General features: G+C 35.7%; 1 protein-coding gene across 13 annotated transcripts in view; it reads right to left on the minus strand.

Annotated features, from left to right (window-relative positions):
• Birc6 (baculoviral IAP repeat containing 6) overlaps positions 1-13,491 on the minus strand; it is a 242,185-nt gene that overhangs the window by 193,798 nt on the left and 34,896 nt on the right. For all 13 annotated transcript variants that reach the window (XR_010040847.1, XM_063230115.1, XM_063230081.1 and 10 more), the window contains exons 2-5: positions 11,017-11,198; positions 9,125-9,262; positions 3,533-3,726; positions 590-701 (exon numbers count right to left, since the gene is read on the minus strand). Coding sequence is in view for 12 of the 13 variants with exons in the window: in XM_063230115.1 (XP_063086185.1) it covers positions 590-701; positions 3,533-3,726; positions 9,125-9,262; positions 11,017-11,198 (626 nt within the window). In the remaining variant the exon portion in view is untranslated. The remainder of the gene's footprint in view (positions 1-589; positions 702-3,532; positions 3,727-9,124; positions 9,263-11,016; positions 11,199-13,491) is intronic.

Raw genomic sequence — 13,491 nt, forward strand, 5'->3', positions numbered from 1 at the left:
GCCCTCTAGCTCAGGGAAGCTTCCATTATACCCCATTCTCACAGTATTTCACCAACCTAATCCTTACACTATATTCCTCCTTTCCTACATAAAACTTCAACCACTTTTCTTAATTAACACTTTGTCAACACATAAAACTGTACATACCCCTGCAACACCTACATCTACTCCACTGTAACTTTCTAATCAGCTATTTAGGTTATATGAGTAATTTGCATCTCAACAAAAAGTACAACTTCAGGAACAACCACAAAACTGCTTTATTGTATTACCCTAAGCATCTACTACTATGTTACAAATGCAGGAATAAAAAACTGAAAATACTTAGTAAAAAATAACATTTGTCCAAAATCACATCTAAAAAAAAAAGCTAAACATACTAAATAATTCAGTTATTACTTGTAACATGTTTTCCCTCTTATACAAGATACATGCAAAAGTATCATAATCAAAAGTATAGGAAAAAACAAAGCACACATACACATATAAAGGAGCACATAGCTACAGTGCATAAAACAAAATTTTTAAAAAGTATTAAATGTTGATTTTAGGATTTCTGAAGTATTTGTTTTTGTTGTTGTTTTGTTACCTGATGATAAAATCCAGCTTGAGCCATGGGATCTGGTTGTGCCCATCTGTAGCCTACATGAGGCCATGAGGTAAATGTCTCCCGTCTATTAGCTTCACTATACATCAATGATCTAAAAGTAAACACACTTTATGTAATTGAACTGAGGTTAAAAAAAAAAAAAACAATGAAACTCCTATTTAACAGTGCACCAAAAAAACCTTTTTACTGGGTTATAAGAAAAACTTCAGGAAAGGTCTAATGACAATTTAAATTGTTATTTTAAACTAAAAATGATCACTTTATCAGTTATATCCTTTAAACTGGGTGAGAAAAAAAAATCTGAATGCTAGAGTGGCTACAGCTAACAAATAATTCCTGGGATAGATCAAATTAAGCAGTACTGCATAACTACCAAACAGAGAACAAGAAATCTGGAAATGGAGAGACAGAACAAGAAGTCTAGAAATGAAGACAGTACTATGCTTCATTACATGTCAAGTTTTCCTTAATTGAACAAAACTACAAACAACAGTAATTTTTTTCCTAACCTCAAGTTAATAAGGATCTTCAAGTGATGTTTCTAATTAATATAGTTTTTGTGTGTTTTCTAAGTAGAAAGCAGTATCTCGTGCCTTTTCCAGAAAAATCCTTTTCCAGGACAGCTATACTATGCAGAGACTTATCAAAAAATGAAACTTCCATTTGTATTCATAGAAAAATACACTAGCTCACTTAAACTGTAACTAGTAGAGCCAAGTAATCTTTTAAAGGATAAGGAAATTTAGGAAAAGTTCAAAACGTTTCAAATAAGAAAAGACTAGTAAGCAAAGCTTATTCTTCCTATCACAAAATAGTAACTTAATACAAAGGAGAAAGAATGAGAAAGTGCAAAGGTCATCACAAAGAGACCAGAAAATAATTCTTAAAATCTTCTCTTAAATTACCAAGCATTAGCATGCTAGGCTAGCATGTACAAGGCCCTGGGTTCAATCCTTATCATCCAAAAATAAAAATCTTTTGGGATTAGAAAGGCATTTTCATTCACAGATTATGTATGTCTTTTGGACCAGTCTTAAGACAAAAAAAAAAAAGTCTCACTTAGTTATATGTATCACCACTAGACCCTAACTTAAACCTTCGAAGGACCCAAGTTCATCAGCCCTCATAGACTTCTCATATTTACCTGAACAAACAGCTGAGCATGGTGACTTATGCCTGTAAACTCAGCACTTGGAAGGCTAAGGCAGGAGAATCATCAGGAGTTAGAGGCATGTCTGGGGTACTTAGTTCAAGGCCAGCCTGAACTACAGAGACAGATTCGGTCTCAACAAACAAACAAACAATACACACTACACCAGAATCATGTTTTGGGACATTTTAACATGGTCAGAAACAATAAAAATTCCATCTAATTACTGCATTGCCTAAAACAGAACATTTATCATAGCTTCCTCTGATTTTTTTTTATTTATTTTATTTATTTAGAAAACATGCAATCATTTGAAAAAAGAAAAGCTCTGCAAAGCTGACAATTTATGATTTCAGGACAGGCATTGCTCTCAGACAAGAATCTCTTGTTCTAATCACATATTTTCTGTTTATCCCCTCTAAACACATTTCAAAGTTATCTGAACAACAGCCATTGCACTGACCATCTGATATTCTGATTAAAAATTAGGTTCTCTGTCTTATGATTAAACCAGACATAGTAATATTACTCTAGAATATAAAAGGTCTTCTCAAAAGTTATTTATGTAACAAAATAATTTCATCAATATAAATAAAGCTGACAGAACAAAGTCATCTATGCTAAAAGACAAGAAACACTTCAAAATACATGAGTCACACCTAGCATAGAAATAAAGAAGGAACTCATTCAGTAGTGTCTTCACTAATTATAACACTGTTTGTCTATACATATACTTCAGAAAAACATATACTTCAGGAAAATTGTAAATGGAATTTACAACTCATACCAGTGAAAATGTAAAATGTTACATGGGAAGGAACACATCAAAACTATTAAGTTTTACATTTCAGGATACCATTTCTAAGCTTTAGTGCTTTGTTTTGTTTTGGTGAAAGGGTATCACTACGTAGTTCAGGCTGGCCTTGAGTTTACTATACAGCTCCAGCTGGCCTCAAACTTTATAACCACTCTCGCCTCATGCGCTCAGGATTGGATTACAGACATATGCCACCACCTCCAGCCAGTTTTAGTGCTTTTTAATGTCTAATTAGAACCTGAATGTCACCAGGTACATCATTTTTAAATTTTTTTTAAAAACGTTTATTAACTTTTAAGTAGTTTCACACAAAACAGTAACTTAATGTCCTGTAAAATGATGATTTTTTTTTTTTTTCTTTTGAGACAGTGCTTCGCTATGTAGGTTGGGTTGACCTCAAACTCACTATGTAGCAGAGGCTGGCCCCAGACTCTCAGCAATCCTTCTGTCTCAGCCTCTTAAGTGCTGGGACTCCCATCATCCACCCAACTGAACTATTGATTTTTATGACTCCAATAGCACAAAACATAAAAATCAATTTAAAATTCCTCAACTGGCTTTTTAATTTGCATTATTTCTATCAGAAAACAGTAAGTAAAGTTTTCCTTCTATTCAAATTCGAATATAGGGTGTAAATCTGTCAGAATTTATCTCACCAGGTCACACAATTTCATCAATGGCAAAATAATTCTTACATATTGAATAATTATAATCTTTAAGTTTACTCAATTTTTTATTAAGCAAGAATTTTCAAAATAATTTTACTGCTTTAAACACAACTAAAATATATATTTTAATAAAACAATTCACTTAGTATTTCCAGTATTTAGAGAAACAAGAATCTAGTTTTCAAATATTCTGGAGTATTTAAAATCATATCAGAGTTTATGTTAATTTTTAATTAAAAACTAGTAACTCAATCTCACTATCCCTCTTATTAAGCAAAGCTTCCTACCTGTCTACAGAACGGCCTGGCCCCACTCCAAGTTCTGGACGTGCACTAGGTAAGAGGTAAGACAATCTGTCCATCACTGAGGATGCCACAGGTAAGGCAGCAACGTTTTGATTTATTTTCTTGAGTTCATTTACAATGGCACTGGCAATGGACTTCAACACATGATGAGGAAGATGAAATGTAACCGTGGCCCACTGAAAGAAAACAAGAATATAAGAAAAAACTACGCTCAAAATTTTAAACAAAATCTTAAGTTCACTTTATCACATAAAGAACTATTTATCAGTCTTGAATCAGTTCACTCAACTACAATAGAAACTTGCCAGTATGTAAAAGAAAAATCCTTTCATTCAAGAGCCAAGATAGGAAGCAAACTAAATACCCTGTTAATGGATAAATGGATAAAGAAAATGCAATATATATCTATACATAGAATGAAACATCATACTTTTTTTTTTGTGACAAGATCCCGCTATGCAGTTCAGGCTGGTCTTGAACTCATCAGGATCCTCCTGCCTCAGCCTCCAAGTGCTAGAATTACAGGCAAATACCACCACAACTGGCCTTGAATAGATATTTTTAAAAGCACTAATCCAGAAAGAAAAAAAGACTGGAAAAATCCTCAAGTATATTAAAATTATGTTTTAAAAAACTGATACCATTTTTATGCTTGTTTATCATGGTAGTTTTGATATACCCTATACTTTGTCTATCTTTAAAAAGAAAATCCTATTATTTGTAACAGCACAGATAAGCTTAAAAGACATTACACACCGTGCAAAGAACAAGGCAGAGATCAACATACACACGCACAAAAAAAAAAAAAGGAACAAAGCAGAGGAAGGCAAATTTTGCAGTATTTCACTAATACATGAACTCTAAAACAATTTAACTCTTAGAAGTAGAAAAGAGAATGGCAGTTATCAAACCTGAAGTGATATCTGCAAATACTGATCAAAAGGTACAAAGTCGGGCCAGGGATTTAGCTCAGCCCACATAAGTGCCTGCCTTACAAGCATGCAGTCGTGAGTTCGATCCCCGGTACCCCCAAAAAAAAAGCAGGGGGCACAAAGTTAAGTAGGATTAACTTTTGGTACTCCTACTTTACAGACTGGTTACTACAGATAATAACAATATACTGCACATTTTAAAATAGCTAAAAGTCTAGATTTTAAACATCACCATGTCTGAAAAAAAAATATATAAACAACGTAGTTCTACACCCCCCTTTTCAGGATAGTTAGTAGAGGTTTTATTTTTAAAATGTTTAAGAAATTTTAAAGAGTAGGGCTGGAGATTTAGCTCAGTGGCACAAGCGCCTGCCTGGTAGGTATGAGGATTTGAGTTCAACCCCAGTTCAAAAAAAAAGAAAGAAATTTTAAAATTAAAAATTTTCGTTGCAGACCAGGGATATAGCTCAGCAGCATAAGCACTTGCCTGACTTGTGCAAGGTTCTAAGGTCAACTCTCACTACCAACAAAAAAAAATTTACTGCCAAATAATCATAATGTGTTTATGGGACATAAATATACAATATTTGGTGTATGTATTATGGAAAAATTAAATTACTTGCAACAATTTTACTACTTATTTGTGTGGTGAGAGTGAATTAAAAGGCAGCCTGAAATAGTAAGAACCTGTTTCCAAAAAAATAAAAGTAACATTTCTCCAAAAACAAGACTGAGTTTTATATTAATTTTTGCTCCAGAAGAGTCAAAAGTAAGATTTTTTTTTTAATGTCCAACAATCTACATTTATTCAAATATATTCATGTCATTTTCCTCTGGAACACCATCTTACCTCTCTAGGCCCTAAACTCTGGTCTGTTTCCTGCAGACTCACTGGCCCTAGTCTCTCAAGTCTACCAATAGAGTACGTCTGTCTTGTAACCAGGTTGTTGTACTACACTGACAGGACAGGTGGGTGGGTACCCTGGCAACACAGCTGATTTTATCCCCGGAATTTTTTTACATAAGTCATAACCTCCTACAGGCAAGAATTTATGAAATCAACAGTGAACTGAAGACTTGTAAGACAGGAAAAGCAATAAAAATGATGATGATGATTAAGACTGATGGCTCAGCTGGGCATGGTGGCACATGTCTATAATCTCAGCAATTGGGAGGCTAAGGTAGAAGGATTGCTGTGAGTTCGAGGCCAGCCTGGGCTACAAAGTGAGTTGAAGGCCAGCCTGAACTACAAAGTGAAATCAGGTCTCAAGTCAAAAAACAAAAACAAAGAATGATGGCCCAAATTGGGTGCAGTGACACACACCTGTAAACCTAGCACTTGGGAGGCTGAGGCAGGATGCCTGTTGCAAATTCAAGACCAGCCTGCACTATGAAGTGAGTTCAAGGCCAGCCTGAACTACATAACAAGACCCTGTCTCAAAAAGATAAAAGACAAAAAAGAAAGGAAGAAAGAAAGAAAGACAAGACAAGACAAGGACCCACACAAAAGGAACAAAAAAAGTACGAGTACCAAAATTCAGAAAACATTTATTTCACAAGAGTACATTAAGTTCAACCACTGTAACACATGACATGTTAAATTACGAAGATTCATATTTATATGTTGTACCTCTACACCAATTGGTCATTTGAAAGCAGTTAAGATCATCTGTTTACAAGGTGTTTACTTCTCAATCAAGGGTGCACAATTGGGTATTAACATAATTATAATTTACATTATTATCTAAGTATCAATGTATTTTTATATTTAGTTCTATTTTAATATAACCCTAGCCCTAATGTGTTGTAACAGACATACTAAATGCACCTCTCTGGCTGACAATTCTAACTGGGGCTTATTTTGGGGGCAAAGCTTAGATTATGAGCATCCTGATAAACAATGGTAGGTCTAATTTTCCGGTTAGTTCTTATTTTCAAGGAAACATGATAAATGGCAACACATCTCACATATCCTATCATAATTAATTATCACTAAAGCAACTGTCCTTTCTTATATTCATCTTGCATAAACATAACATCAAGCACAAAGTAGGTTCTCAAATATCTATATTCATAAAAATATATTTGAACAATTATCATTGCTTGGATATATGAAGATTTAGTTCAGGGCAACACACTTAGAAGCTTTCTTTCCCCTAATAAATGTACTCCCTAAAAAACAACTAAAAAAAATTTTTTTAAAGCATCACTTTGTTTACCCCAATATTTTCTTGCTCTTAAAAAAACACAAATTTTACCCAGGCATTGTAGCTCAAGCTGGTAATCCCAGCGCTCAGGAGGCTGAGGCAGGAGGATCATTGCAAGTTTAAGACCAGCGTGGGCTACAAATTGAGCTCAAGACCAGCCTGAACTGCATAAAGAGACCCTGTCTCAAAAAAAATAAATAAATAAATAAAAAGAAAAGAAAAGAAATTTAGTTCAGTGCAGCAGATGCATGTTTTTGACTATAGTCACACAGACCCGGATGGCCAACCCTACTTCACCATCAATGCTATCCAAAGAAATGACAACCACAATTATTCAATATAACAAATTACTAAAATTAGTTGAAAAATAAAAGATGGGGCAAATTAGATTATAAAAAAAGCTAAGTACTGTCAGAGATGGTTGTGCACTCCTGTAATACCAGCACTTGGGAGGCTAAGGTAAGGAGGGTCACCATGAGCTCAAGGCCAATGGGGGCTAATAGTAAGTTCAAGGCCAACCTGAACTACATAGTGAGACCTTGTCTTAAAAAAAATAAAAAACGTAAGTATTATTCTCCCAGAGAAATGAATCTGTAAAATAATTTCATCTTTATATTGTCCCCAGATCACATCTCAATAATTTCTGTCTAGTATGTGGCCTAGTGAATTGTATTTATGTATATAACTAAAAAAAACTTCTGGCCTGAAATGACTTAAATTGCAGAGGGAGGAAAAAAAAAGACAGAATGAAAACTTCTTACCTAGATTCTGGCTCTCAAGTGTTCAAAGATATAAAGACTTAACTGTAAAGGGAGACTGACTTCTTTTGAAAGAATCTCAGTAACATTCCAACTATATAATGTTAATCATCCTTTGTCCAAACTTTCCCCAAAAGGACTTGGGGATATTCACTGTAAGCGACTGCAACAGGAACACTCTTTCAGGCATTACAAGAAAGTGGCACTAAAGAAGACTGCCGACAGTTCAAGGCCAGCATGGGCTACATAGCAAGACCCAGACTCAAAATTAAACATGTGTGATGGTGTACACCAGTAATCTCAGCACTTGGGGAAGCAGATATAGAAGGACTGTTAAAGTTCAAGGCAAACCTATACTACATAGTGAGCTCAAGGCCTTGCTCAACTACATGAGACCTTGAGACTCAAAAACAGAAAACATAAAGCAGCCATGATGGTGCACGCCTATAATCCCAGCACTTAGGAGGCTGAGGCAGAGGATCATTGCAAGTTCCAGACCAGCCTGGGCTACAAAGTGAAAGTCAAGCCTAAACTGAACTGTATAGTAAGACCCTGTCTCAAAAAGGGGGGAAAAAAAATTTTTTTTTTAAAAATCAATGGAAACATTAAGAAGAATGAGTATCATCTATTCAGACTGATCTGAAAAAAATCCAAGCTGGGGATTTAGCTCAACAGCACAAGCACCTGCCTGGCAAGTGTGAAGTCATGAGTTCAATACCTGGTACCAGAAGAAGAAAAAAAAAGACAAGAAGGGAAAAAAAAAAAAAAAAAAAAAACCAAGATACAGTGGGGGAAAAAAATCTAAGTATATTGTGATATTTTAGTGTAAATACAACTATGCTGCAAAAATATATTGATAAAAAGTTACTTTTTAGGAAAATGACTTTTCCTGATTACCTTATATTCCTCAGTATGGAAGCCTTTTACGTATTACATTGCATTGTATGACTACACCATCACTGACATACATAATTCGAAAGAACAGTATTTTTTGGGTTTGTTTTTTTGTTTTGTTTTGTTTTGTTTTTGTGCCTAGGATTGAACTCACAACCTTGCACCTGCCAGGCAGGCACTAAAGCCACTGTGCTAAATCCTGGCTGGAAAAAAACAATATTAAAATAAACTAATGAAATATAGCCAAAGATTTAATCCAAAAAACTGTTTCCCACAGACTTCCCATCCACACCCTCCCCCAAAACAATTTCAAGGCAGTCATGGTGGCCTACACCTATAATCCCAGCACTACAAAGGCTGAGCAAAAGGAATGCCACAATTTCAAGCCAGCCTGGGCCACATCATCATTTCAAAGCAGGAATGAACTCACACCCAAGCCCTGTCTCAAATGACAAAATGGCCCCATTTCCAAAGATATAATTCATTTTCATTTGAGCTTAAAATCTAAATTGGAAGCCTCTTTCACCAGCTTTTCAACCAACAGAGGGCCATCAGACATTCAAGAGTCACAGAAACTTTAGACACACAATGAGCAAAGTAAACTTCAATACAAAAAGTTTCAGCTTTGAGGTGATTTATGAGTACAGTACATTCTGCTTCTTTAAAGAGAAAACACTCTACAACTAGAACATTTCCAAAGTAAAGGTAGAGTGATTAAGCAAAAGAATGGAGAGTTTGTTTTATTAAAACTTTGAGCAAGGTAAATTTTTAAAAATTTCTTACCTTAGCAACTTTGTGGTTCGCTGCAGTCTCATGAGATGTGTTTTTTAAACCATCTTTGAGCTGTGTGATGAACAAATCATAACCCTCGGTACTAGAAATGTCTACCTTTTCTAAACATGCTGATAAGAGCTGCTGTGCCTAAATTAAAAAGATGATCACAAAATAAAGTTAAAAACAGATCCTCATTTAGGTATTTTAATTTGTGATGATTATGACAGCTACTAAATAAACATACATTTTACTTTTACACAACTCAATCACAATGATGTAAAGGGCTGCTATATAATTAAATGAAATAAAGCAATGTAGTATAGTACTACTCAGTAAAGTTTCAATACACAGGAGTTACAATAAACAAAATTAAAAAAGAAAAACAGGAGACCAAATGTAGTGGTCCACACAGGTAATTCCAACATTCAGGAGGTGACGCAAGAGGATCACCATAAGTTCAAGGGTAGCCTGGGCTATATAGTGAGTTCAAAGCCAGCATGAGCTATATAGCAAAACTTCGTCTTAAAAACAAAACAAAACATCCAAAGAAGAAACACGGAAATAAAAATTTTAAAATACACTGTGCTTAAAATTTACACATGGATCTCTTCAGGTCCTTACAATGGGAAATATACAATGCCAATTTTATTAAGTCATCCTATCAACCCACCAAATGCAAAACAAACATCAAAAACTGAGCATAAGACAGAATTTCTCACTTTATTATGCAACACAGCATTGTAATCTTTTATATCCTACAATATAATTCAAAGCCCAATTACTTTGCAGAATATTTTCAATTATCATTTGATGAATATCACCCACACAAAAAAGAATTTAAGTTGAAATATTTAGACATGTGTACATGAACCAACTCCCCAAGAAGAATGTATTTATTCTGTAACGCAAACATATACTTGTAATATTTTTTAAATTAATGAAAATTTAACACTACAGAAAAATACCTAATGTGAAATTCAAAACTGAGGTTATTAAGAGACATGACACAATGAGGACTACTAACTGTTGACGAATATAATTCTTGACTAATTCTTCTGGGTTTTACATAGTTAAAAAAATAATAGTAAACCACCACTTTTCCTACCTCCTCACCTTGGTTACAGACATGCAACTAAATTCTAACTGGGTGAATACAAAAATGATATGGGATATTATGAAAGACAGAAAGAAAAAAGTAAAAGTGAGACACAGGAGAGAAAAGAGAAAGAGAAAGCCTATGGTTCCCTAGCTTTTGACCAATCTTTCCCTGTGACTAGGAAATTGTGAGATGTGGAACAACTTTAGAACTCACAAGCTCACCTAAATGCTGAAGTCAGCAGTTAGCCCTATCGTTAGCTCCACACTGTTACTGCAAAGACATGAAACTATTTATTAAACCACATACTGAGCCAGACGTGGTGGCTCACGCCTGTAATCCCAGCACTCAGGAGGCTGAGGCAGGAGGATTGTTGTGAGTTCAAGACCAGCCTGAGCTACAAAGTGAGCTCAAAGCCAGCCTGAACTGCATAGCGCGACCCTGTCTCAAACAGACCCCCCAAAAAATCCCACATATTTGAGGATCTCTGATAACAGCTGTTTAACCTGTGCTAATGTACAACTCGCACTTAAAATACCACTTTAACAGCTTCAATTGATTATTCTATTTAAAGCTCTAACTGACAAACCATACAGGTATTCACAAAATATCCCTAATTTCATTTAACATCTAACAGTTTGGAGATAGTATTAAATAATTATTTCGGGCCGGGGACAGTCGTTGAGTTTGATCCCCGGTACCGATAAATAAATAAAGAAAGAAAGAAAGAAAGAAAGAAAGAAAGAAAGAAAGAAAGAAAGAAAGAAAGAAAGAAAGAAAGAAAGAAAGATTGATTTCAACTTACCTCTGTAACTGGCAGTTCAAGCTGAACCACATCATCCTGCTTCGAAACCGGAGTTTGCAGAGCAGTGTCTAACAACAAGATTCCATTAAGGTCTTTCCTACATCCTACTGCATAATCATCCACAAATACAACTTTATCCACAGCAGAAATATACTGACATTTCACCTGTCCACCTGGTTTAGCTGTTAAAAGAACAAAAATTCAACATTTAAGATTTTAAGTCCATTTAAAAATGTTTACATTACAACTAAATATAAAATTCTAGGCTGGTGGGACTGGGGATTTAGCTTAGTGGCATAAGCACCTGCCTGTCAGGCGCAAGGTCATGAGTTCAATCTCCGGTACAAAAAAAAAAAAACTCTAGGCTGGAATAAAATTGCTATAAAGGACAAAAATTGCTTTAGTAAATTTCTATTAGAACAACAACATGTATATAAAGTATCAACGTGAAATTATCAAACTTGAAAACTACATTGCTGTTATAAAAGACAGCATCACTATTTAATCTCAACATAAATGACGATATGGATAACTGCATGTACATTTAAGTGTATAGAATTAACAACCATATTACTAAGTCTTTGTTGGATAGTTGAACAGAACTGTTTGCAGTATTGCTGTCTGAATTCCAATTTTATGTTCCACTTTTGTATCTTGAACAACTATTTATAAAAGGTAAGTATGTAAACATCAACTAGTGATTTCCTACTGTTTATTTCTTCTCTGAATGTATGTATTATTTCTACCCATTTTCTGTTTGTTTAGTCTTTCTTTGAATAAAATTAAAAAAAAAAAAAAAAAAGACAGCATCACTGCTCTTAGAAATAGACCCGTTTTCTCAAGATGGCATAGTGGTAAGCACCAGAGAAAACAGCCTCTCTCAGAATTGCAGTCCAGATGCTGGAATATAGCATCGTGAGGAAGACAAGGAGGGAAGTGGGTCCACTGGACCCAGGAGCAAAGTGCAAACTGAAGCCCACAGGGACAGTGAAGAGAAAAACTTCAACAAAGAAGGCAGGAGCCAGCAGCACCTTTTCCCTGAGACAGGACTCACTCAAGGAGAAGGTGCTGCTCAGAGGCCTCTGCAGGGAAATGCAGCAGTGGAGGTGAACAGCAGACATGGAGGATTGCACTGGCTGGCAGAGAGCGCAGAGGACTTAGTCCAGGGGGAAGGGGGGTGGAGCGAACGCGAATGGCCAGGGGCCATCTTGGAGATGAGCTGGCAGAACTCAGAACTCCTGCTGGTCCCATCCAGCAGCTTCCAGCTGGGCTCAGACCCACAGAAATTGCTCAGGCAGCAGCAAGATTAGTCTGATCTCCAGCAGGCCTGCTGAGATTATGCACTACCATGCCAAAAAGCTTTGCTGGCTTGCTGGGACAGATCACAATTTGGGACTGTCTCCACAGGATGTCTACTAGTGAAACAAGAGAGAACTCTGGAATTAAACTGTTTTTCATCTTTCTACTTCATTGCTTTTATATGAGTATGAACATGGTTCTTAACCTTTTGGTGGTGTGGTTCCATTTCATTCTCCCTTTGATCTCTGCCACCTCTCTTTTCATTCAGTCTTCTGTACCAGTTTCCCAAAGTTGGCATGATCCCCTTTTGTCCTACAACCTTACTTTTAATCTCTTCCTCTTCTCTATTCTCTTTAATCCATGTTAACCCCAAGGGCAAAACTGAAAACATCAAGGACTCATATACTACATATAATTTTCTGTTTTACATTTTGTTATATAATCACAAATCTAGTTCATACGGTTAAAAAGTGGCAAATTAAGGGTTAGTTCAGTTTGTCAGTTTTTCTAGGCTATCTTTGTTGCTACTGGTACCACTGTAGCCAAAACTGGCATAACTGTTCTAAATGTTACTGGTCCTAGTACTACACAACTGAGATTGACTAAGGGCCACAGAAAATACTGGGGCACAGTGTCAAAGAACCAGGGACTGGACTAAACAAAAAACAACTGGTCATCTCCAATGAACTGAAGAGGTAAGATCTTCCAACAGACTGAAAACCCAAAAGCAAGCTACACCTGGTAGATACCTTGGAGAAGTAGTCCTAAAGGTCCTAAATACTACCAATAAAGGAACCCACCATAAGCAACTTACAAGCATCACCCCAGGAATTAAACTAAAAAAAGAGAAAATAAAGTAGGACACTTAAGCAAAATGCCACCTCAGTCATCCAGTTTGCCAAAGGCAAATCCCAATGAGGAATGAAGTGGGACACTCCAAAACCCATCAGGCCTCTCTGAAGTGGTAACAACAAAGCAACTGAATGTGGCTCTGGAAAAAATGAATTAAGCAATAATCTCTCAGATAACTACAGAGATTACCAAAATATACAATATGCTTAGCAACATTAGAGCAGATGCAGACAAAAAAAAAAAAGATAACCTTAACAAAATTATGGAAGATCAACATAGGAAAGAAATGGAATCCATAAAGTAGATTCAAGCAGATATCTAGGA

Source organism: Cavia porcellus, unplaced genomic scaffold (assembly GCF_034190915.1).
Source record: "Cavia porcellus strain 051 isolate PalLab524CR breed Dunkin Hartley unplaced genomic scaffold, mCavPor4.1 scaffold_1, whole genome shotgun sequence".
Classification (NCBI taxonomy): Eukaryota; Metazoa; Chordata; class Mammalia; order Rodentia; family Caviidae; genus Cavia; species Cavia porcellus.